Genomic DNA, 22,881 nt, shown 5'->3' with positions numbered 1-22,881 from the left:
TTATAGTTGCCTTCTTCATAATGTAAACCTAAGCTCCACTATCTATAAAATAATGTACATGCATCCTCCTCATGATGACAACATCCACAACGGGAAGAACATCCACTAGACTTCCCACTCTCTTGAAGCAAATAACTCAATCACGCCGATTCGGACGGTCCCGCAAAACTTCTTCCACTTAATCATTTATTTTTTGCCTAATCCAATATTGTAAATCTTGAACCCGAAAAAGTCTAATTATTTCCAAATATTTTTGTACTTAATGAAGAGACTAGATAGCCTAGTCCATCACATTTTTGAGGTAATTATCTCTTTCTAGCAAAATACCCAATTTTTAACCTTAGGTATATAAGCCAAATTTTGTCATTATTAGAGATCTGTTTATTTGGAGCTCACGTAGTGAAGAGTATGCCTACAATTGCATGCTCACTCCTCTTTGTACGGGTAAACATTGCTGATGAAATCTCTTGTGTTGCTTCCTCATACTCTTGGCATCATGTACATGCTCAATGTGCTATGTTTATGTGTGTGTGTGTGTGTGTGTGTGTGTGTGTGTGTGTGTGTGTGTGTGTGTGTGTGTGTGTGTGTGTGTGTGTGTGTGTGTGTGTGTGTGTGTGTGTGTGTGTGTGTGTGTGTGCGCGCGCGCGCAATGCAATAAGCGGTTTTAGCTCTAGGATGTGTAGTGTGTTTATATGCTTGTTTTGAGTTGTTGATGGTGTTTTAGGTGAAACTAAGCATGGGCGCCTTAGGAGGAGCCAAACGACCCCTCATTCGTCATTTTTTGTGAAGGTAAGAGGTGGCAAAAATTGTGGTTTCTCACCTACCCGATTGTGAATTTTACAGGTTTTGATGTTGAAAACCTATTGTCTATAGCCTAGAGACCCCTAATCTCAAGCTTCATGTCATTTGGAGTTCATTTGACACCTCTACAACCATTTGGGTGTTAGTTAGACGGATCAAGAGACTTAGGTATTTTCCCTTTTAGTTTCTTTTCTCATCAGTGCAGTGCCATTGGGGAATTTCATTCAACATTTCCATGCACTAGTCAAGTCGGCTACATCCTCGGATTGACATATTTATATTGGTTTGAGTTCTCACTATTCTACTTCCTCTTATCGCGAAGGTCCACCAACATTGGCATCATTCCCAGGGACGTAGAAATTACACTAGAGAGTTCACAATGATTTTCTTCTTTACCCAGTGTCCAAGTGTTACAGTTCATTACATTTATCTTTAGGTAGGAGAGCCAGTGAGGCTTGTTGATTTCTCAGGTAGACCAAAGAGCCATGCGTTCTCTTTTGGTCACCTCTTAGGTTAGGATGACCTTAATAGTTGGCTTTATTGCATTGTGCATTGAGTCTGCACTTTGAGTCTTGTTGTAAATTGGGTTGGTAGGCAGATGGGGTGATTTGGGACTAGATTCAAAAATTTTGCTATCGTCTATCACTTCTTTCTATTCCATTTTGTTTTATATTTTGATACTTTGTTGTTTAGGTTAGATGTAGGAGTAGTAGCTAGGTTAACATTACATTTTGGTGTTGCTTAGACTAGCCAAAGTTACTTTTGGATTCCATATTACGACTTTTGATAGTAAAGTGATTGCACAGGCAAGAAGTGTGCATAACTTGATAACGGGTGTGTGAATAGACAAATTCTTGTCTTTGCACTTGCATATACTCAAGGGGAGCATATCTAAAATTTTTGGCCATTATTTGAGTCCTAAGCTATTAGTTAGAGTAGGTTCTACAATAATTGACTAAGTTGGACTTAAAACTTTGGACAAAGGTCAAAACGTGGTCATTTTGAGCGATACATGGTGCCATTGGAAAGCCCAAAAGATAAGGAACCCATAGTAGATGACTAGCCAAGAATCTAACACCAATGGCAGCTATCGTATCAGTTACTGCCACCTGTCACAATTTCACCTCCAGAGTATACCAGTAGGGTCCCCAAGCCCCATACTTGCCAAAACCACTTTCCACAAGTCAAGAAGGTTCAAAAATCAAAATTGCTTAAGTGAACATGCCCCAAGGGAGTTAACTTGACTTTTGACAGGTCAAATTTCAAAACTGCAAGTGAAACATAGGTGCAAAAGACTATACAGGTGATTGTGAATCCACGGGAAGTGACAGAATTCAAAAATCACTCCAAAGCCAGCTATTGCAATAGTTGCCATATGTGCCAGATTGGGACCAAGTTGAGTCCATTTGATGCCTAGTAGTACAAGGACCCCCCAATATAGCCTCCTTGACTCATTTGGACAAGGAAAAGCCCCTATAATCACCCAAAAATTGAATGTCGAAAGGAAAATTTTGATAATTGACCCAACATGCACCAAAAGAGTCAAAGCACTTCATACAAAGTGTCAAAAGGCCCACAAGGTAGTAGCCAACCAACAGGAATTGACTAGGCTCAAAAAGCTTGCCAGTGTCACCAATCATGGTTGTTGCTATTTAGTCCAACTTGAAAATTTGACCATACCAGTCTGTAGGCAATCTTTCTAGGTTTCCATAACTACCTTGGTTGAACCAAATAGACTCAAGAATCACTCTCAAAGACCTTCTTAAAGATTAGGCTTTGATTTCTCAAATTCTTAACCTAGATCTCAAAAAATTTGCAATTTTTTAATTCAAGTGAAGAGTCCAGAGAGAAATTGGACTAATCACCCAAAGGGCCAAGAGAAGAAGTGCTTGATCTTGTGTACCCAGGTATCCATGTTATCGAGAGAAAAGGCTGCACAAGGAGCTAGCTAACCTCACAGGTAAGAGAATGGGATTTTGCAAGAGTGTCTGTGTTTTTTCATGTATTTGAGATCGAGCACGTATCTTATGAGAGATGGTAGAGTAACTACTGACCAAGGAAGTCTAGTGTCAATGAAGGAGAGTCTAAACCAAGCCAAGATAGATCCCTTAGCTCCAATCATAGAAGAGGGTAGTGATACTGACACCTCTTCTGACAAATCATAATCGGATGGCTAAGCAACTAGGAGGCTTCCAACAACAAGGAGCTATAGGGGGTAGCACCTCCCAAAACCCTTTTGACCACATCGAAATACACGAAAATCTTCCTAAAGGGAACAAACTCTCCTGGATTCCTAGTTTACACGGATGCTCAAGGACGTCAATCCATCTGTATTGAAGAGCTTCCTAGACCTAACCTTCATGGAGCCTTTTACATTCATGACAAGAGAGTGGAAAGAGTGGCTACAATTCATGAAAACTTTAGGATCTACAAGCACGGGATGGGAGGGTCGTCTTTTACTATGTTGCATGGAACCCATGTGAATGAATTAAGAAAAGACAAACTCTGATACTTGTTTTCTTATGACACAGCAACAGAAATTAATATCATTTTTGTTGATAAGTATAGAGACGAGAATATGAGCCAGTCCATCGAGGGGATGTAGGAAGAGTTATGACGCCAAAATTGTTAATAGAAGCTTCCAAAGAAAAGAAAAATCCCACACATACCCCTAGAAAATCCACAATTCTCTTCCTAAAGACTATGACACCACATCGCAAACCACTAGATAGTCATTGCCCAACCCTCAAAACCCACAAACCACACCACTATCATATCAAGCATCGCTTGAATAGTATGAAGCACCAAAGAAGAACGCAAACAGAGGTCATTATCAAGCCATACTAGAGCTAGGAGCACCACCAATACCACCACTCCATCAGTAGTACTAGGATGAGAATAGAACAAGAACGTTGGATCCATCGGGAACAAGAACGAGAAGAAAGGGTCTGAGGAGAGGAATGGCCACCTGCACGACCAGCCAAAAACAGTGGATCACTGTAGCATCAAACCATATTTGAGGTCTAGAAGTGGGTAAACAAAAAATATTCTAAAAATAGATATCCCAGGGACCACGTGGTAGCATCTGTGCACATCATTCGAGCTGAAGAAGTCCTAGACTTTCCAACCCAATTCACAGGATTTGGACTTACCCTTGAAGAAGATGCCTCCACCTCGTTTGATTCCATAGAACAAAGAGATTTTGAGTCTATAGAGAAAGTGTTTGACAAATTTATTGAGGAATTTTCTCAAAGAGGAAGAGCTCATAACACCCTCTTGCAAATCCACAAATTCAAGCACAAAGAAGGGGAATATGTACCAAAAGAAGCCTTACGACTGAAGAGATACGTGAAGTTCTATCCAGTATTGCCAACCCAGTCAAGGTTAATGCTCAATTTTATCCAAGGATTGAGGATCGTAGATCTCCAAAAAGACCTACACATGAAAAATAGCCCTACATTGAATGAGTTGACAAAGAAGCTCTCTACTTGGTAGATAATTGTGTTTTTTACAAGGAAGGAGAATACAAATATTAAGATGATGATTCCTTGTGACAGCATAGTGGATCAAAATCTACCAAGTTAATACAAAAATCCAAATCCTCGCTAGATCAAGAACAACTCATACAACTCCATACCCATACACATACCCATACAAAGCCATGAAGCACCATATAGTGCAGACCGTACATAGAACACGTCCATCTTTGAACCCTTGGGGCTAATAGGGGAGCCACCCCAAGACAAAAAGTAAATCATGACACAAGGAAATAACAGCTAAATAGGGAGTCACCCTCAAAAGATACAAAATGATGTAGAAATCTTGTCAAGCTGCCACCAAGAAGTCCTCATCCTTGCAAGCAATCCACAAAACTTGAAAGATTCAGCCGCATGAAGGGAGGAGCCCGAAGCTCCATCATTGGCCACCTCCCACCAAAATAGAAAATACCAGCATCCGATCAGATATCATATGCCCCTCATGCTCAGTTGGGAGAGCACAATCGCAAGACATCTGGCACCATTAGGCCATCAACTTACAACAAGAAAGACCACAATCTCCACCCACATCAGCTCCCTACCATAGATCAACCAGATAGCACACAAGAGACCAGCCCATCAGCAGACATGACCCAGCTTCCGTTGGGTAATCATCCTCCTCAATGCTTCACCGAGCAGCTAAAAACTTCAAAAAACTACCCAAGTCTCTCCAAGAACCACATCCAATAGCAACCAGACTGTCTAAGCAACTGCCAAAAGAACCTACAGTTGTTGCAGGTAACCCATGCATGCTGTACATACCTCCTGTCCCATAGCAACATCGCAAATAGCTCAGTTGTTTCCATCACTCTATGAGAGACCTGTATGCCATTGCAAAACAAGTTCTAACCTTGATGCAACAAAAAGACGAGCCTTTGAACCGCCTCTGCACACCTCTTGCGACCACAATCGTCTGCACACAAACTTGCGGCAAATCACCACAATCTACAAATCTCAAACTCAAATTAGTGACCTACATCCAAGGAAGGAACCAATCCTTACAACCAAGCCTCACATTCAAACTTCCACCCTAAGCATGCACCACACATCCCTCTCCCTCTGTAGAGACAGCATGCAATGGTCGCCTGAATTCCCTCCAAAGAAGGATGCAGAAGGAGCGACCTCCTCTTGTAGGCCAAACAATTGAGTGGCATGCAAGAGCACGAACACCACCCACCCTACCACAACGCCCCCTACCCCCCCCCCCCCCCCCCAAAGCACTTGGGGGCTCACATGCTATAGAGTGGTGAGCAGTCTCGTAGCCCTCACCTTGCACAACCACTCTTCTGGATAATTCTTCCATTCACACCTAGTCACTTTCTATTCACTACAAAAAGTTTGAGTTGAAAAAAAAAAAACGCAAGCCTCCTAAAGGATCAAAAGTTTGAGTTGAAAAAACGAAAAAGCCAAGCCAAGTTTGAGTTGAAAAAAAAATTGCAAGCCTCCAAGGATCAAAAGTTTGAGTTGAACAAAAAAAAAAGCCAAGCCTCCTAAATGATTTGCACCGGCGAAGATTCAAGAGGGTTTGCAAGACCTGCACAGTGTTGATGTTTGCTTTGTTTACGAGAGTGCTCAGGCCAGGGAGGCTCTACAGCAAGGAGTAGACCCCACACTACATAGTAACGTAGCTAATGGAAACACTACAAAGATGGCTCAGTCGGAGGATCAGGAGATCGGCCCAGAGGGGGATTCCCAGCCACTCCTCCCTCAGTTGTGCTTGTTTTTGCAATACTCCTCGGGTGGGAGTTGGCTCGTGGCAAGGGTGGCCCCCATTGTGGCAATAAAGAGCCAAATTCAAAGGGGAGAGGCCCCTCTATGGCTTGATGCATTGTTTTCTTTTGGTTCGACTTTGGAGATGTCCTACGACTTGCAGGACCGGCCTATTGAGGCAAATGAAACTCTCCTTGAGGAAGGTTTGGTTGGTGCTCAATCTTGGCTTGTGCTTTTGGTCAGAGGTGGAGTGGTTTTTGGGTGGCAACTGGCAACCCCTCCGATTGAATCTCCAACCAAGTGATGGCTATCTTCCTATATTTTTTATGTATTACTAGTTGTCTTGGACTCCTTCAACTCAATGTGAGAGGGTCACTGGTGATGGAATCCAATGATGTTAGCTTGGCTTTATGAGTCTTTTAGTACTAGATTTTATGCAGTTCTTTTTGGATTTAATATATCACTCATTATTAGTGAGGTTTGCCAAAAAAACAAAAAAGTGAATAGAGTCTTCTTTTACTCTCTCTCTCTCTCTCTCTCTCTCTCTCTCTCTCTCTCTCTCTCTCTCTCTCTCTCTCTCTCTCACACACACACACACACATTGTATGTAAAACTAGATACACTTTTCTTTTTTAAAGCTCTTGTGTTATTAAAAAAAAATCCATCAAAGGGTTTGCGTTAGCACACGGAGATGTAAAAGTGAATAGAATTTTCTTTTTTAAAGCTCTTGTGTTATTTAAAAAAAAATTCCCTCAAAGGGTTTGCGTTAGCACAGGGAGATTTTTTTTACTATATAATGAGAATGAGAGAGAGAGAGAGAGAGAGAGAGAGAGAGAGAGAGAAAGAGAGGAAAAAATACATTAAACTTAATTTTTTTTACTATACAAAATTGAAGGTCAACTATAGGCAAGAAGTTTAATGAATCATTTCGTTCAACATGATAGACCATTGGAAACTAAATGGGAAGCTTCTAAGAAAGTTATTTGTTTTTGTGTCGAAGAATTCTTTTCCATAAAGCATGTCCATGGTATCAACAAAAATAGATGACACAAAAGGTTGTTTGATAAAGAATGTCAAGATGTTCAAAAGTCATTATAAAGCTTGATGTAACTATGGACAAAGACAACTATCAAAGTCCTTTTCATACATACAAGGCATTGATTCAAAAGAAGAGAAGAAGATGGGAAGTAAAGCATCATTTTTTTCAAGTCCAAGAAAAGGCATGTGCACGTGGAATATTTTGGAGAAACTTGAGGGGCAAACGGGTTGAGAGTTTTGGCAACTTGAACTGCTTTCATCAAAACTGACGAGTTTATTTGCTTTGAGGCCACAATTAAGATGCCGGGTTGATAAGGCACATTATTTGGTTCTTTGATTTCACTCTTCTTGATTGTGTATCATGCATTCTCTAAAGTCGTCAATTCACCAACTTAGCCAACAATCCTTTTGTGACAAATTTGAGCCCGCTACCAAGGCCCACCAAGCTCGTATATTTTTATGCAAGAGTTGTGGCTTCATCTTTGCTCTGAGCACAATGCCATGATTCACATAGACGTTTATGTTCATCTTGAAAATTTTTTATGCACATATTGACTAGTGTAAATCTGCAAGCTTTGCTTCCAAATTCTAATGACACAGACAAGACCACCCTACATTATCTTGTCAAGTACCATGTAAGCACATTGGTGATTTGCCTTTAACTTTGTAGGAGATCAAAAAAATTTGAAGAACTCTAATGCATAGAGGTTGATGGATATTGTGGTGGATGCCAATTGCAAAGGCGTCATTGAAGGTGGCAGGAGTGGCCAATGTTGTGATGTTCCGCTGACTTGTTGAAACTTACACCATTAAAGTTTGTGTATTTACCTCAAGGAGAGTCCGCCTACATGGCATCAACTACTGCAAGTTGCTAAGAGGACTTTGATAGACTTGTTTTCCTAAAAGGCATGCTACATTTGACATGCCTAGCTCATTTTTTAAAATAGAATACATAAGTAGCCTTCCTTTTTTCAAACAAGCATGCTACCTTTGATGTGCCTATCATATTTGCAAAAATAGGATTTATAAGCAGTAATACAATCAAATCTAGTTCAATTGCATCACCTTCTTGTTCAATCTTCTATCTACTTTCTTGATAAATTCCCACATCTTTTTGTAAAAAATCTTGACCCACGCGACATTGTTCTCCTTCTTAGCATGATAAAGGAATTGCAAGCACTCTTTTGTCATCATCCTTGTCATTTGATATAGCCAAACATACTACAAAACCCACTCAAATTTGTTATGAAATTGTTCCATCTTTGCCCATCCAATATGGGACTCTTTGCTTTGCCTTCTCCAGAAATAAAAATTTGGGACGTTTGGTTGACTTCTATGGCACTTTGTTTTTCTTATATAGAAGTTAGAAGTGCCTAACAAATTCTAGAGTGATAAAGTGCTCCTCGTCACCCACCTCCTTCGTCACCCACCTCCTTCGATATGTTCTTTTCATAGTCTGTAAAAAAGATGATAGCCTTTAGGTCCCCTAGAGCACCAAGATCTCATAATACTTCTCAAGTGTAAGAATCTTTAACCAATGAGCATCTCCTTGTCCCTAAAAATTAATTCGTTGAGGTTAACCCACTCAAAAGACACGATAAGTGTGAAGGTGATGAAGGAACATCAAGGAGTGTACAAGGTGCAAAGAGAGAACTCAAAAAATGCACAAGAGAGCACAAGCAATAGACTAGAGAAACTTGCATGCAAGCAAAAATATGTGTATTTATATGAATCTTCAATCTATATCAAGTTTGACCCCACTTTGAGATTCATCAATAGTTTGTTACGATGCGCTCACTTTGAATTGCAAGCATGCATAAGTCTAGCAATGATTATCCTTCCATTGTGATTCAATAATAGCTGAGATCCATCAATAGTTGGTCTCCATGGACTCACTTTGAATTGCAAGCAATTATAAGTCCAACAATGATTATTTTTCCAATTTGGGCCATTAAATGCTAAATGAGGATGAGAGATCTCAAATTTTTTGCACTTTGAGAAATCTTGTCTTTAAGATTTTGAAATCTATAATTGACATCAGCAAGATTAAGTTTACGAAAACTTTTGGCTCAGTGTTTGCCCATTTTGGTGGTTGAGCTTTCTTTGTCGAGTCAAATGGTTGAGCTTGTTTTTGTTTCACCATGTGACTATAGCAAGGTCATAGCTGACATCCATTGGCATGTTTGACATGTACTATTAAGTTGTTTCAAAAAGAAATGGTTGGCACTAACCACTTCATGAATCCAATACGAACCAATCCATCACGAGTGAAATTTATACAACATTAGGTTGATATGGGTGTTAAACAAAATCATTATTGATCCTTCATTTAATGCTTTGATTTTCAAGTGCCAATCAATGAATTTTTTTCTTGATATTTGAACAATATTACCAACCACTTGGCAAAAAATAATTGGAAATCTTTCACTGGCTGCAATTCCAAGGCACAAGACAATGTATTCCATCAAGATCACTACTTATGTGCTATAAGCCAACAAAATAGCATTATACCTAGTTGTTTCCTTTTTCATAATGTCCACAGTACCACGTGAAGCTTTTCTCCCAATTGGTTTGGTACTGCTCCACTACTTTCTTCAATAGACCCTACAAGATATTAATTGAGATTTTTCATGTCCATTGTCTGGCAAGTAGTACATCACTCACTTCTTGTGCACTATCATATGGGTCTAAACCATCTTTATACTCATTTTCTTTTTTAAATGGTACTACATATGCTCACCAACATTATTGGCCATCAAAACTGTATGATGTTTTTTTTCATAAAGAAGTTTGGCTAGTCATTGAAACCCTCAAACCCAAGGATCACATTGGTCTAGGCATTGAAAACTATTGTTGACTCATTGAGTTTGTTGGTTTCCTAAAATCTTCCCAACACTTTCAACACAACTTCGATTGGTTAAATCAAAATAAATTTAGTAAAATGATTCATTGAATAATCACCACACGTAAAGAAAGCAACATAACACAAGAATCAAAACACAAGACACCATATTGGATGGTTGAGTATTTGTCTTCCGCCTCTTTATTCATCTCATGGAGCTTAAATTACAATAGTATAAATATATGAATTAAATTACAATAGTATAAATATATGAAAGATAAGAGAGCAAGAGATACGCAATCGAGAGAGTATATGCCATGATTAAAAGAGAAAATTAGCATAAAAGAGGGCAAAAGTATATATTTTGTAGGTTTATTCTGATGGAGATGTTGATAGCTCTGTTGGCTTCAAACCTCCTTTGTTTTCAAAAGGTTTCAACCTATTTGACATAGCAACTTGAGGCTTTTACCAAATATGAATTTCCACTTGGGTAAGCTCGTGGCCCTATGAAATCAAGTCCCCATTTTTCAAAGGGTCCAAGAAGCAAAATTGGTTCCATATTCCATCTCTTTGCACCAATTGACCCCAAAATGTTGAAAAAAACTTTGTTGCATCTTTCCAACAGAGACCTGCCAAAATCACCTTTTGGGCTTTGGCATCACCTCCAAAGTGTCCGACTCCAATTTTTTCATGGGTGTGATGAAGCCTCACTTCTTGTCCATGATTTGAGGCACATCGACATAGCATATAGTTTTCCATCTATCTATTCAGATTATTCGCTCATTTGTTTTCCATCTATCTATTCACATTATTCGCTCATTTGTTTCCTTTTGTTCTCTAGTGAATGCTTTGGGAAACCTGTGTTTGCATGTATTTGAACAATTCTTTATACCATTCCTTTGGTTGAACAATAATAACAACGAAATCAACATCAATAGATCATACTCAATTCCTTCACCTTGCACACCATTTGGTAGGTCTCGAAATTCCAAGCCAATTAATTGGCAATTGTATAATTTTTTTTGGCAAGCGCATCACTACAAATCCAGCTGAGCATCTCTCTTGTAGACTTTCTATACGTAGAGTTTTCTTTGCCACCATGTACATGAGGTATGAGTGATCTACATGCAAAAATAAATTTTAAAAAATCTAGTAGGTAGTGCTTAAATGTGCTAATGGAGTAAATGATCCCAAATGCTTCTTCTTTGGTAGCTAAATAATTTCTTGGACCTTTGGCTTGCATGATCCACGTGTGACTGCCACTTTTTCCCTTTTACGTGCATTAAAATTGCACAGATTGACACATCTAGTATCCACAAATACATGGAAAGGAAGATTTCATTGACGTGGTTACATCACCGAGGCTTTGAATAAAATCAATTGAAAATATATAATGGCCTTATTACATTCATCATCGATGCCATTTTAGTTGCTACTACTTCAATTGCACATTAAAGGATGATGCAATGTTTTCTAAGTATCTAAGCATTCGGCCATGCCAGTGCACTTGGGAGAGAAAATGTAGCAAACTCTTGATACTTTTTGGATTCTTTGCAATCCTGATAACTTTCACCTTGCTTGGGTCAATTCAAATACCCACAACAAAAACAATGTGTTCAAGCAATGTTCCATTCTCTATGCAAAATGCACATTTCAATGGATTGAACTCAATTAAGCTTCTCAATATTTCATGAAAATTTTCCTCAACAAATGATTGATGTGCTCGACATAGCTACGAAACACGGTGAAATTAACCACATAGGTCATCATGAAGATAGTGTTGAAGGGCTTCAAAATCACTATCACTACTCTTTGAGATGAGTCTTAGGAACTTTCCAACCTGAACGTCGTCATTTAGTAATAAATACCGTTTTCTCTCTATCTGCATAATCCATCTTGATTTGATTGTATCAAGAAAACACATCCAAAATGAAAATTGTGTAGTAGCAAATTGGAAAAGAATCTACCATTGTCATTTCATTTACCTTTTTGTAGTCTATGACTCTCTTTACTTCTTCTTTTTTGGACAATGAATATTCCTAACAGCCAAGTTGCTTTGTCAATTGGTGTGATGAAATCCATTCTAAGTTGTCTTTCAAATTTCTCCCTAAATCTACCAGCATAATTACGGTCCACTCAATATCAATGCCACACAGAACTGGTGTGGCATCCTTGGTGCGGACTATCAAGTGCTGGAAACTTGATCCAATCCTTTCATGCCAGCATAAGACCAGGTTAAAACATCATTAGGAAAGACTTGGACCCCAAAAGAGGCTTGTAAGGAATTGGGTTAGCTTGCTAGTAAGGGAATGTCACTACCACTCTATGGAGACTGATTCTGAGCCAAATTTTGAAATGCCAAACTATCCATTCTCAGATTTAGAAAGAAGATTTTTATAATTGTTTTTATATCTCAGTAGTGTGGATATTTTTTAATTTTTTAAATGGGAGCTTTCTTTAACGCTTTTAATTAGTATCATTTGAATTGAAGTCATGACCAAAGCATTGACTTTGGATAGCCTTAGCATCAATGGATAGAGTAAAGGGAGAGGCTCAAATATGTGGCCTCTTGGAAATAGAGACCAATTGGCAATTGCCTTGTGTCACCCATGCTTTACACCTTATGGTCCCTCAGTTGTATTTATGTAGTAATGCATGGTAGGTCGTATAGTATGCCGTGCACACACCAATTACCCATGCTTGCAACCATCGCAATAGTTTGGTTCAAGTTTTTTTTGGACATGTTTTCAATTGAGATCTTAGCAAAAATACAAGGAAGACTCATCGCTTTTTCCTAGAACATGTAAACATGGCTGAGAGCTAATCTCAAGTTTCTCATATTATTGGAGAGAAGCTAACATGGGAGAAATGTGTGGACTTATGGGATGGAGAATTTCTTTATGGGAAAAGACTTATGGTATTATGTTACATGTGAGCTTGTGTGTCCAAGGGCTGGAAATGAATCAATGAATAACAATATAGAAAGGTCAAGTAGAGACATACAATAAGTGGATGCAAAATTCCAAAAAGGTAATGCATTGAAATCTATTATGTGTCAATGATATTTTCATAAGACTATCTATAGAAGGCTCAATCACCTAAGGAAGCATGGGAGATTCTTACAAGGATGAATAGCTCATATATAGAGCCACAAGAAGCTCATTTGTTGAAGCAAACGTTACATATCGAAACAAATCTATATCAGATTATGTGACAGAGATACATGAATACCTCCAACATAAATGTCGAATTTTTAGACAAAGACTTAGTGTCAATAACATTAAATGGTTTGTGGTTAGAAAACAAGTCTTTGGGTACTTCAGAAAACATGCTAGATTTGTCTATGATTACAAGAAGAGGTTAAGTAGGGCAAGGCAAACCCTTCTACATCACTTAGCAACTCCAAAGATCCATTTTACTCTAGAGCACACTGTGGAAATCAAAGAGGTGAAAGAAGCAACCATGCCTATGGAGATGGTTATTGTAATAGATGTGGTATCTATGGTCATTTTGAGAGAGAATGCTACACACAACTAAATCATAGTTGTGACCATGTTGGAAGAGGTTGAGGTAGTGTTAGACATGGAGGAAATTTACTGTTAAGAGTCCCCATTATGACAATCTATAACATAAGAGGTCAAGTGAATATTTATTTCCTATGGTGCATATGTTAGAAGTATGGTAGAGCCACATCATTTATACGATTGGTATTTGGACAGTGGTGCCACCAATCACATGACATGTCAGGGCAATTAGTTTGACAAAAAGAGAGGTTGCAAGAGGATGAGTTTGCAATTACAAGTGATGATAAAATGCATAAGATCACACATCTTGATTTCGTACCACTCTTGGAGAAAGAATCACCAAGAATTTGGCACAAATTGGTAGATCAAAAATTACGAGCGATTCAATTGTATAGCTACCACCTTTATAGATGGCTTTAGCAAGATGACATGGATTTATTTCCTAAAGATAGAGTCAAAGGTATTTGAAGTGTTTTTGGAGTTTAAAGCAATGGTTGAGAAGGAGAATAGACGTCACATTAAATGCCTACAATCTACATACAAATGGAGGAGGAGAGTACATGCCACATTATTTTGATGATGATTACTTGCATGGACAAAGAATAAGAAGGCAAATTACTTACAAATACAGTTTAAGCTAGACAAGGCAGGCTCTTCTATGTCATGTAGCAATTCCAAAGATCAAGTTTTTACTCTAAATAAGGTCATGGAAATCAAAGAGGTAGAAGAAGCAACTATGATCCTGAAAATAATGGTTATTAAAATGATTGCAATCACATAATCCAAGATACAACGATTACAACCATAGAGGTAGGGGGAGAGCCCAACCCTATGCATGTGGTGGTGTCAGATTCATGCACCCACAAAGATAGTTACTACAATGGATATGGCATCTATGGGCATTTTGAGAGAGAGCTACACAGCTAAATCATGATGGTGGAAAAATTGATTGCAATCACATAATCACAACTACAATGATTACAACCATAGAGGCAGGGCGAGAGCCCAACCCTGGTGTCGCAAGAATCATACACCCACAAAGATGGTTACTACAGTGGATATGGTATCTATGGTCATTTTGAGAGAGAATGCTACACAAATAAATCATACTCATGGCCATAGCAGAAGGCAAGGAGGGATGGACAAAGGAAACTTTCCAAGCTACAATCCCCGTTACAACAATCTATATGGTAACTAGTTAAACGGGCATTTATTTCCTGAGGTGCATGTTGTTGGAAGTGCAATAGAGCCACAGCAACCAGACCATTGGTGTTTGGACACTACGACATACCATGGTGAATAGTTTAACAAAAAAGAGGAGCTACAACAAGATGAGTTTCTAGCTAAAAGTGATGATACAATGCATAGGATCGCACATGTTGGAGAAAGATGGTGCTTATTGCTTTGGGAGATGTTTTATATGTGCCTACTCTCACAAAGAATTTGGCACCAATTGGACAAATGCCGAATTAGGGGTTACAAGTCCGAATTAACCATTACAATTTCTTTTTGAGAAGTTTAAAAATGCCACACCAAGGAAAATATTAACAAGTGGCAACTAGAACGACTGCTTATTCTCATTGGAAGCAAGAGGTCCATGTTTACATAGTGGCATGTATGCAAACGTCAGTAAGTCGAGATGGTTGGGCAGAGTTATGACATAAAAGTATTGGTCATGTCAACTTTACAACCCTAAAGCACGTGCAAACAAGGCAGATTGTTCACGATTTACATAGATTGCCCCCCATTGGGTTGGGCCAATGAATAAGAGTGATCAAGGCCCTTCATCCTCACTGAACCATAACACCTTCCATTATCTAACATGTTATTATTAGGCAACTTAGTAGCTTTTAAATGGATGTCATAATACACACTAGTCACTGGACTTACAGACATTTCATTAGGACTGCATCACATATATGTTTCATAGTTCTTGATCGAATGCCAAAACATGAAAAAAGTAACAAATTGAATATATGAGATAAGATGTACAAATAAGCTCACCAAATTTCAAAATTTCCAGCCTACATCTACAACCTCACTTATAGGTGCGGTGTAATTTGCAGAAGACATGCTATGTTAAGGGAAGAACTGGATTTTGCACCCTCATCAAGCCCTAAGTCCTATTTTCCCCTTCCAGCATATCGAATGCCCTCGACCATGCAGATCTCTCCCCTTATTTAATTCAGCCGAAACAATGCTGCTCGATGGCCGGCTCAGGGGGTCCTTTCTATGTGTTTGTCAATGACTTCTTAATGTCATGTACCAGTAGAACCAGTTAGGTTGGAAGAAGCGGCTCACGTTCATTTCGCATGTTTATCTTGTGAGAGGCCTGTAGAGGAATGCCATTATTTTACATATTTGATGTAAAAATAGAGCTGCAATTTAGGGGTCAGCTGACTTACTTCTTCAGTGGCACCAGCAGCCATATCAAGTAACGACGAATCTTTTGACCTGCATCAAAATTAGATTTTGAGCTCAGACCTCTCTAGTGATCAGCATAATTTCGCAATTTTTATCTTAGGGATTGCACACTCAAGACATTTATATAATAGATGGGTGTACACGTGTGTGTCATCTGAGTATCCACAAAAAACAAAGGACGAGTGCTAGGGGGGAAAAAAGCTACAAAATAAAATAGACTGATATCAGGGTGTGTATGTACATGCATTTGAGGGATGAGAGGGATGGAGCTCTAACTCTAATGGATGCGGAACAATATGCATAGGGGGATACAACCATCATATGCAAGGCACTAGCAATCTCCACCCGGTACCAACTTGGATGTAGTATTGGGGGGGGGGGGGGGGGGGGGGGGGGGGAGAGAGAGAGAGAGAGAGAGAGAGAGAGAGAGAAGAAGAGAAGAGAGTTTTAACGTCGTAGGAAACTATCCCAAGAGACCTTAAAGATCTAGAGAGAGAGAGAGAGAGAGAGAGAGAGAGAGAGAGAGAAGAAGAGAATTTTCACGTCCATCCCAAGAGACCTCAAAAATCTATGAGACAAGTCTTGAACTCAAGACCTGTCATTCAAGAGGGAAATGGCATAACCAATCTACCACACGAGAGAGAGAGAGAGAGAGAGAGAGAGAGAGAGTACATTGTATTTAGCTGGCTGGAGCCTTCACGATGACCATCTTTGGGCTTTGCTAGTGATGAAAAGAACTGCATTAATTGTGGAAAAAAATTAAAATGTTGACGGAAACATCTAGGAAAGCTTAATGAAAGGGGTCTGGTAATTGCTCAGGCTCCTACCTGATGCATTGAGATAAAAACAATTGAAACACCTAGAATGAAATTGATGGTCAAGGTGTGTCCAAACAGAGCTGCAGAAGCCAATCCAGTGAAGATAGTGGCCACCGTTGAGGAGTATTTCTTCAGAATTGTATCTGATATCTCAAGAAAGACTATGTTAGAGATGATGAAAACTTTTAACAGGCTCATTTCACTGAAATTTAATTTATAGCTCCTCAGGAAACAAAAGAAACCAGCTATATACCTGCATATTTAAAGAAAAAGGAAGAAAGTATTCCTTGCGCTGCATTATTGAGAATGAGAAACATGGTGGCTTTGGAATGCCCATGGAAAATATCAAGATGGTTGCCTCCTGAAAACAGTACAAAGCATAGACACAAATGAGAACACCATTAGTAAAACCTAATTGAAAGCATACGTTCAAACATATCTTTTTGCTGGAAAAGTAGGGTTATTAAACTTCCCACGTTCACCGACTTAAGGCCAAATGCTATCGCCATCACCCAAAATTATTAAAAACCCTCCAAAATACACACATTTCAAAACCTGAATCTAACTCTCACTAAGTAAGTCCAATGTGTTGAACAGCAGAAGAGTTGGAAGCTGCAAACCTTTGAAAGCTGTAATGACAACAATTGCAACAAAATTGAAGAATGCCCCATAACCATATAGAAACAAGTTCTGCACAAGGTAATCACCCACTTAGAACATCATAAAAGATAGCGAGAAAATTTCAGGCAGACATCAAAACACAGCTCACCTGTAGATATATGCTGGTGTCAAACTGACTCTTCAGGGCATACTCGTTGAACACAGACGCTAATGATGGTACAGTAATCTAAAATTCAAACTAATGGTCACCCTCTTACTTATTATCACAAAATCTGAAAGGCCTGAAAGATAATCACAAGCCTTACAAAGAGAAGTGTATAGACATAGGCAATTTGAGCTTCTGGGAGGCCAAAGGAAGCGCCTGTAGGTGTAGCTCGCAGTTGATTCACGCTGATTCCAATCAATAACAACCCTAATGCTTCCCACTGAAAATTGAATCATCAGTTAGATCATAAAAGAGAAACCAAACAATGCTCGTAGACTGCCCTCCCCCCCCCCCCCCCCCCCACCCCACTCACACACACCCCACCCGTCTTCCTTGCCTATTTGAACAAATCAAACAACTAAAAAGGGGAAACAAGAAGATAAATTCCAAACTGGGGACACAGATGCCCAGGTCCTTTCCAGTCAATGGGAGTCTCTAAGCCTTCCAATTTGCAAAACTATGAACACAAGGGCACTTCAAGCATAAAATTCAATGATGCTAATTGTAACTGTTTTTAGGCACCCACCTGCATCACACTGAAGCGTCGTCTCATTATAAACTTTAACAGCAAAGCTATCATAAGGACCTGTTTACCATAAACAGAAACCAGAATATACTTAATTTATTTTTTTCGACATCTGAAACAAGGTCTGAGTTGCTACGCTGAAGAAATTTATATCATTGAAGGAAAACAGTTCAGTGAGACTCGCCTTCAAATTGCTGAGCATTTTTGTGGTTGCAGGATTAAAATAGAGCTGCAATTGAAGAAAAATTATAAAGCCCGTATCAGTAAGTATTCCAAATGACAAACCACAAAGCAGGTACCTAGAAACCTCCGAGCAATTGAGTTTTAATGAACCGCTTTTCCAATCAACCAAATAATGTATGTTTTGCATACATTGAACAAATCTGAAGATGGAAAGAAAGCAAGAAAGTAATAGTGTGCTTCGAAGTTCAGTGGTCCAGAATGACTCATGAGATGAAGGTTATGTACAATTATCATGTGGAGTTAATAAACAGCTTTTCCAATAAAGGAAAACATATATGTTTTTCATACGCTGAACATATTTGAAGAGAGAAAGAAAGAAAGAAATTAATAGTGTCCTTCAAAGTTCAGGTGTCCAAAATGACTTAGAAGATGAATGTTATGTACAATTATCATGTCGAGTGGGAGAGTGGGAACAAAAAACTTAACCATGGCATCCAAAGTTTAAAAAATTTAAGAGACAGAGGCAAACACCTTCCAATGAACACAACAATGATACTAGTACAAACAAAAAGAAGAAATGTTGGAATCTATCAAACACTACGTGATAAGACCACAAAATGTTGATGCAGTAAATCGACCAAGAAATTGGGACGCTTTACTTCTTATTTCAAACTCCATAATTGAAAAGAAGTAGAGATAAGGTTCATGACAATATAACGGCATGATAATGTTACCAAGAAAAAAAAAAATCAATCCATCAATGATAACTACTCCAACACATTTGATCCATTATGAATACGACACATTTTACAGATTACTCCAAAAACAACAAACACAAGATGCTAAAGAATTGACTTTACTATAAAGAGTCCGATAACAAGCATTCAAGCAGGACCAAACGAAGCCTACCTGCATGATGAACTTCAGGTAATTGTTGATTGCGTACAAAAAGGCTGGAATTGCAAGTAGATAGTTTGATCGGGCTGCCTGCAGAGCAGAAAACTTTTAAAATGCCCAAACCATACATAACTACGGACGAGAATACACTTCAAAGCATAGTCAGGCACATTTATTCGCAACTCTGTTATTAAATTCCACGAACTCTTGCTGCATTTTTTGCTCATCGACAAGGTAGGCATGTTCATCAGCGACTCAATGACAAAGTAAAAAGCGAAGTAAAAGACCATCCAACCTACAGCAAGTTTATGAGCTAACACAGTTGCTTCCACATGCATACAAAGTTCAATTGCTGCAATTGAAATAAAAGACCAAGGAAAAGAGTGTGAGGTAATCCACCTACAATGAGTCTTTGAGCTGATAACCAGACTACAGGCATCCACATGCATACCTTGATGAGCTGCCCCAACCTAACTAGTTGAGTCCCCATCAATGCCCCAGCCTAGCTCATTGGGTTTCCATCAATGTTTCCATTTTCTATGGAGCTTGGCTGCTAGTTCAGCACATCATGACGTATATATGAGCAATTTACCATGCATACATTCCAGGTGACAAATGAGTGCACATGTTTCTCTTCTGAGCTGCACCTTCCCAAAGCTAGCCTCTCAAACCTGCCCTTCCACTTCACCAGAAACGCTGCCCCCCCCCCCCCCAGCACTGGCTTTGTATGCACTTTCTGTACGCGGGAAAGAAAACTTTTTTTTCGGGGCTAGGGCCTCTTCTACAGCTGGTATATGAACCTGAATAAGTGGGGTAGCTCAAGTTACCTGAATGTATCGAGAATCCCCGCTTAGCATGTCCCATCAGTTGTTGCATGGACTCTGACTTTTGCTCAAGGCAGTAATCTCGGATCTCTTTAGGGAGTCCGCAGCAAAACCGCTCAATCTGCTCTTTGAAAGTGACGACCTTGAACGAAGAGGTAGGTAGAAAATCTTTCCCAATATGCATCCAAAGTGTCACCCTTGGTCATCCGAAGATGGTTCCAAGCGGTTCTCACATCTCGTTCGTACTCCTAGGTCAACTAAGAAGAAATAAAGAGCCGTTTGAACTTAACCACTTGTTCGGGGCTTCTCTCCTCATAAGAAGAGTGGACCACCATGTTCGTGCATTTCCCTTCAAGAACGATGATGCCCTCTTGATCTTGGAGTGCTCTGAGTAGTGCCCTCCAAAGAATGCTATATCAAACTGCTGAATAAAAGCCAAAGCCTTGGGAGCATCTCGGAATCCGGAAAAGGATTCAAATTTCACGAACCGTCCCCCCTCTTTAAATTCCTTAGTCTTTTTGTTCTTATCTTTGAGGAAATCATACTCGTTGGCTCTGTAAAGTGTTTTTTCTTCGCATAAAACATGTGATCATTGGAGTCCGAATTGTCAGAGGATGACTCCTCAGTAGAACTGTCAGAAACGGTTCGGAATCTGATCTTCTTTGCCTTTTTCTTGTTCTTTCCAAAACTTTGATCCTTGCTTCGCTTCTTGCGCTATCTGTCCTCCTCGCTCGAGTCGGACGAGGAAGAGCTAGAAGAACTGTCAGGAGAAGAAGAAGAAGAAGAACTGGGTAGTCCTTCGAAACGTACATGCTTCTCTTTTCGTGCAGCTGCTCAGCTAGGTTGCGACAGCAACAGCTTTAGGGTTTGCTTGCAAGATGCCAACAGCAGACGAGGTCGAGATGGTTACGACAACAACTCAGTTAGGGTTGCGACAGCAGCAAGTTTAGGGTTTGCTCGTAAGACACGCCTCGACAATTTCTCTCTCTTCGACGTATCCTCTTCTCTTCTTCGTCTTGCAAGGTAGCACGCAGGTGTGAAGACCAGTGCTCAGAGCTCAGCAAAACCATGAATGTGCGGCAAACTGCTACTTGACCCAACTGTGTTGTTGTTCCGCTTCACCCTGCCGACCTCGACCTCGATCCAACTACGTGTCGATGCTCTGCCGACCTCGACCTCGACCCACGGGTGTGCTAGTGATCTGCCGACCTCAACCCAACTGCCTTTTGTGTCGATTCTCTATGAATTGGAGATTCCCACATAAGGCCGCTTAACACAGAAATCCCATTCTCACAGAAGCTTGAGCCTTATAACACAGAAACACCACAACTTTTTTGTTCGACCCTCTGTGAATCGATGCCTCCAAACTTTGAGTTGCCTCTTACACAGAAGCAGACTCCCACATAAGCTTGACATTAAGGAGCTTCCTAACACAGAAAAAGCTTTCCATAGGAAAGATGACGACCCCGAAGACCCCTGCAAAAACACGGCCAAGTTTTGCCGCCATTTTAGCAACTCCGAACAAATCCGACCGAATCGAGCGCCTCCAAACAACCCTTGATCGGGTCATGGAAGAGAATCGCAACCTCAAAGCTCGCCTCAGCAAGCTCGAGGCACGATTCGATTCCATTGGATCTCGCCGCCAACAAAGTGAAAGAAGTCGAAGCCAAGGCCATCGAAACCCACTCGGCAACAATCCCGAAGGTGAAGACGTGTGTGACAATAGAGCTTCGAGAACGACGACTCCAAGAAAAAAATGCCCTCAAGGTCCGCATTGGTGGGCTACCTCAAGCATGGAATACGACCGAGAGAGACTTCTCGGCGCACATCAATTTCCTCAACGAAACTCTCCAACCAATCAAGATCGAGTACAACGCAATAGATTGTATCACTTCGGGAGGCCCTGACAAGCCCAGCCGTGGGGACAAAAATCTCCATTTCTAGTGGAGTGTGCTAAGATGGATCCACTTATGGATGAAGAGGGTGATGACTATCGGACTCCACCCAAGGCGACGGCCACCTTGCGGCGGAAGTAGCGGGATAGTGTGATGTCACTGAACTCTACGAGAGCAAGCAAGCTCAACAATATCAAGGATGAAACCATGTATGAAAAGGTTCAGATGATGATTTGGGTTGAACTCAACCTCATGAGAGCAGACATGGAAGTGAACTTGTCAAAGCCAAGGAGGCATGCAAAGTCCAGTGGTATAACGAACTGACATCAGAAATGCTGAAAAGGATGAGGGCAGAAATAGAGGTAGCACAAGTCCTTTGGAGAAAGGAATTGGATGCAACAACCACCACTTTTGCGGTTTGGAAATCAGAGATGGCGAAGCTCATGAATGAAAAGGATGCCCTGATTGAAGAACTCAAGAGAGAACTTGCAGAGTGTAGAAGTAAATCAGAAAAAGCTAAAGATGACCAGCCCAAAGTGATAGAGGAATTGAACAATATCAAAGAGTAGGTAAAAACTCGTAAGGAGGAGGAGCAACAAAAAACACAGGAAGCTTCCTCGTGGGCAAATAGGCTCTTCCAAACGCAGAAGAAGGCGGACGAAGCTGAGAAGTGGATTGAGACTGCAAAGAAAGGAAAAGGTGGAATGTCTACTACCACACCCCCATCTACCATCATTAATTTGACCTTGGAGGAGGAGCAAACGAGGAAGACAATGTTACCATATACTTGTGGTAGTGATGTGTGTGAACACACTATCCCCCGTGCATTGTATATACGCCCATCACTCTAGGGCTATCTATCTTTCCATTGCACACCAAGTAACACACTCTCTATTGTGTGCCTTAAGCTTCCTTCGTCTTCTCCAAGTTGTGTGTGTTTCTCTACAACCCTAATTCCAACAATTAGTATCAGAGCAGGTTACATCCTCCTAGGCTTAGTCGCCAGCTGCTTCAGCACACGCCTGCTCACTTTATCC

At 40.1% G+C, this 22,881-nt stretch overlaps 1 protein-coding gene across 1 annotated transcript in view; it reads right to left on the bottom strand.

The window, feature by feature from the left end:
* Positions 1–15,403: 15,403 nt before the first annotated feature.
* LOC147429005 (CMP-sialic acid transporter 5-like) overlaps positions 15,404–22,881 on the bottom strand; it is a 102,936-nt gene continuing 95,458 nt past the window's right edge. Inside the window, exons 4-14 of the mRNA XM_086494934.1 lie at positions 19,138–19,215; positions 18,230–18,274; positions 18,046–18,105; positions 17,620–17,739; positions 17,463–17,540; positions 17,314–17,383; positions 16,947–17,054; positions 16,703–16,836; positions 16,548–16,612; positions 15,857–15,905; positions 15,404–15,783 (exon numbers count right to left, since the gene is read on the bottom strand). Of these exons, the coding sequence (XP_086351060.1) occupies positions 15,730–15,783; positions 15,857–15,905; positions 16,548–16,612; positions 16,703–16,836; positions 16,947–17,054; positions 17,314–17,383; positions 17,463–17,540; positions 17,620–17,739; positions 18,046–18,105; positions 18,230–18,274; positions 19,138–19,215 (861 nt within the window). The 3' untranslated portion in view covers positions 15,404–15,729. The remainder of the gene's footprint in view (positions 15,784–15,856; positions 15,906–16,547; positions 16,613–16,702; positions 16,837–16,946; positions 17,055–17,313; positions 17,384–17,462; positions 17,541–17,619; positions 17,740–18,045; positions 18,106–18,229; positions 18,275–19,137; positions 19,216–22,881) is intronic.

The sequence above is a fragment of the Adiantum capillus-veneris genome, chromosome 22 (assembly GCF_014529385.1).
Source record: "Adiantum capillus-veneris isolate H3 chromosome 22, ASM1452938v2, whole genome shotgun sequence".
Classification (NCBI taxonomy): domain Eukaryota; kingdom Viridiplantae; phylum Streptophyta; class Polypodiopsida; order Polypodiales; family Pteridaceae; genus Adiantum; species Adiantum capillus-veneris.
This window is presented reverse-complemented; position numbering and strand designations above follow the sequence as displayed.